This window comes from Medicago sativa, chromosome 7 (assembly GCF_051527215.1).
Source record: "Medicago sativa cultivar Bolivia chromosome 7, Bolivia_mono, whole genome shotgun sequence".
NCBI classification, from domain to species: domain Eukaryota; kingdom Viridiplantae; phylum Streptophyta; class Magnoliopsida; order Fabales; family Fabaceae; genus Medicago; species Medicago sativa.
In genome coordinates this window covers 32,310,185-32,313,277 of record NC_140755.1, presented here as the reverse complement: position 1 = coordinate 32,313,277, position 3,093 = coordinate 32,310,185, and the positions used below count along the sequence as shown (strand labels likewise).

At 34.2% G+C, this 3,093-nt stretch overlaps 1 protein-coding gene across 1 annotated transcript; it reads left to right on the top strand.

Annotated features, from left to right (window-relative positions):
• Positions 1-1,027: 1,027 nt before the first annotated feature.
• On the top strand, positions 1,028-2,242 carry LOC146905682 (uncharacterized). The gene is made up of 2 exons (XM_085728607.1): positions 1,028-1,109; positions 1,872-2,242. Exons 1-2 carry the CDS (start codon positions 1,028-1,030, stop codon positions 2,240-2,242), a joined length of 453 nt encoding a protein of 150 aa, XP_085584733.1.
• The last annotated feature ends 851 nt before the right edge of the window (positions 2,243-3,093 follow it).

Sequence of the window (3,093 nt, the reverse complement as noted above, 5' to 3'; positions counted from 1 at the left end):
CCTCGACTTAGCTTGTCGAGAACTAGAAAGTTAAGCATGAACCTTATGTAGGTTAAGACGCGAAGTATATTCTCTTCGCACATGATTAAGAATGAGTATGATAAGCCGTGAATTGATAGCAATCTCTTCACATATGATTAAGTATGAACATGAATGAATGAAGGTAGTTTACCACTAATTGGATCGATCTCGGATCCGAGGTAAACGAGTATGCATGTATAGGTTATAAACCTTTCATGAATGATTAAGACTATGACTTTAATGAATGTTGTAGGTGTCGTGAGAAACGGGATAAGCTTCGAAAGGGGGGCCCGCACGTCACTGAGGGGATAAGTAAGATGTAGGTGTTGTGTCTCTTGCGATCCACGTAAGTGGGATCCCGAGAGGTTCTCATGCCAAGGGAATGGGATAAGCTCCACGAGTTGGGCCCACACCTCGCCGAGGGAGTTCGATGTGCCTTAGCTAGGTTTTCATCGGTATGTATGGGATTGCGCTCGGGGTTACTCCACCCGGGGCTATCCGTTAAATGAATCAGGATAATGATTGTTTGTTCAACGCTAACATAACGATGAATAAATGACATGATTATGTATGATATGATTATGGTGATGTTATGATGTTAGCCAAGAGCAAAATATGAATAAAACAAGATATGAATGTTATGCCGATGACGATCTTAGGTTTCCCTTAATCGTCCGGTTTAGGACCGTGTCATGAAAATGTTATGTTAAGTTATGTCTTGATGTGTATATCGTATCTCGAACTAGCGGTTTTAGGATCCCTTTACCGCCATGACATGTATGATGTAGATAAGACCTATGATAAGTAAGATGAACCTATGACGGGTCTAGTATGCACTACCGTCTAGGAAAGCAAGTCCCCACACACGTATAATCAACCGCCAGGTTGTATTGTAGACACGTGGTGACCGTAGGTTTTCCCCGTGGTTGCCTATAGCCTAGGATTAGGTGGGACTCATTGAGACATTATGTCTCATCCCAATCCTTATTTGTTTCAGATAAGCAGGATGGTATGCAAGCTTGAAGCCAGATGGATATCGCAACAAGTGCGCGTTCGTATCGCTGCAGGATGTTATGGATATCAAGGATGTAATTTTATATGTATGGAAGAGATGTATTATGTTGTTTTATGTACGAACGCAAACTGTTGTGTAAATATTCATTCATATGTATTGTATGTTGTAAATTTTTAATGTATCCAGTACTAAAGATAACGCGCATGCTAAACTTCCTAGGTACGTTTAGTATAGGTGTTACATTTTACGTGTTTATATTTGTTGAAGCAAATTTTTATGTATCATCAGGAGAAAGTTGATATTAATTTTTTTTGAAAACTCATGATTATTATTTGAAAAATATCAACATTAATGTAGTGTTTCTACTAAATAATTTTTTATTTTATATGTAACACTATAAAATATTTACACCGCGTCTGTTGCGAATTTTATGCGTGTATATCTACAGAAGTAAATTTTTATGTTATCGATATGTTATAATTTTGAAAACGGTAGTGTTTCTATTTGAGAAACTTATAAGAGACTAAAAGAGATGAGAATAAATTGTTTTCATATATCTATAACATAAGAGAGGAGAAAATATAGTTTTCCTATAAGAGGTGAGAATAAACCGTTTTGTTATATTTATGCTATAATAAATTGTTTTTTTCTTATGATTAAATAACGAATTGGAGATGAAGTCCATTAAATTAAATTAGAGATATTAAGAGTTTAACTGAGATTACTTTAGACATTTTGGTGAACATAAGTTTTAATATATTAGTAGTATATATTAGACGTGTGTTTGGTGGATTTTTGAGAAACAGCGCTGGCTTCTTCTTATCTGCCTTTTCAGGTTTCATTCTGGGTTCAGATGATATTATTCTTGCTGAACTTTCTACTATTTACCATGGGTTGATTATAGCTAAAAATTTGGGTTTTGTTGAGTTAGTTTGCTACTCGGATGCTCTTGTTTGTATCAATCTCATCAACGGCCGCCAAGAGAAATATCATGTCTATGTTGTTCTTATACAAGACATAAAAGAGCTACTTCATCAAAGTAACGTTATTTGTCACACTCTCAGGGAAGGGAACCAGTGCACCGATTTTTTCGCTAAACTAGGAGCTTCTTCGGATGTTGATCTCCTCATTCATGCTTCTCCCGCAACTGAGATGCTCAGCCTTCTTAGAAGTGATGCTAATGGAACCTTCTTCCTTAGGGATTAGCTAGGTTCTATTACTTTTTTCTTTTTCTGTTCCTGCTTTTCTTTTCTTTTTTCTGTTGTCTCCTTTTCCTTTGTAACCAAAAAAAAATATTAGTAGTATATAGTAGTAGACGCCTATCGGAAAATGTTCTAAGTTAATGAATAAAGAGAACATACTCATATCATTTTTCTAAGATTGGTACTAGAAACTTCAACGCATATTATGAATCTCTAGTTCTTAATATTACATATCCGATAGTATTTCCTCGGAAAAATTTGTCACTTTTGGTGGGTAACCCTTTGATAGGAATATATACAGATATGGGAGTCAAATTAAATTTGTTTAGTATATCACTGACCAATGAGAGGGAAATGGTATGACCTGGATCTCCTGCAGTAATTGTTTCATGCAGCAGTAGATCTCGGCCGTAAAAAAGTGATTCAATGATTCATGAAAAGTAAATATGTAATTAAACTTTTTCTCAAATTCCATCATTAATTTTTTAAATGTAAATTCTTCTTCCGTCTCATTTTAATTGTCACTTTAGCATTTTTTGTCTCAAAATTATTGTCATTTTAGAATATCTTTCTTTATTGAATCTCTATCTCTATCTCTATTATAAACATTTCCCTTATTTTATTTTGATAGTACACGTGGCAAGGTAATATTGAATTGTGCATTTAATGTTTTATATCATATACACACCAAAATGTAATATGTTAAAATCATAAAGAGTATTTAATGTTTTTTGATTTAATACACCATATCATGATCAATATTCAATGCAGTTATGTGTCTTTCTAAAATATAGTTTTTTTGTTAGGTTTTACTTACCAACCAACCGAACTATGGATTACTAGGTCCTTTTATTA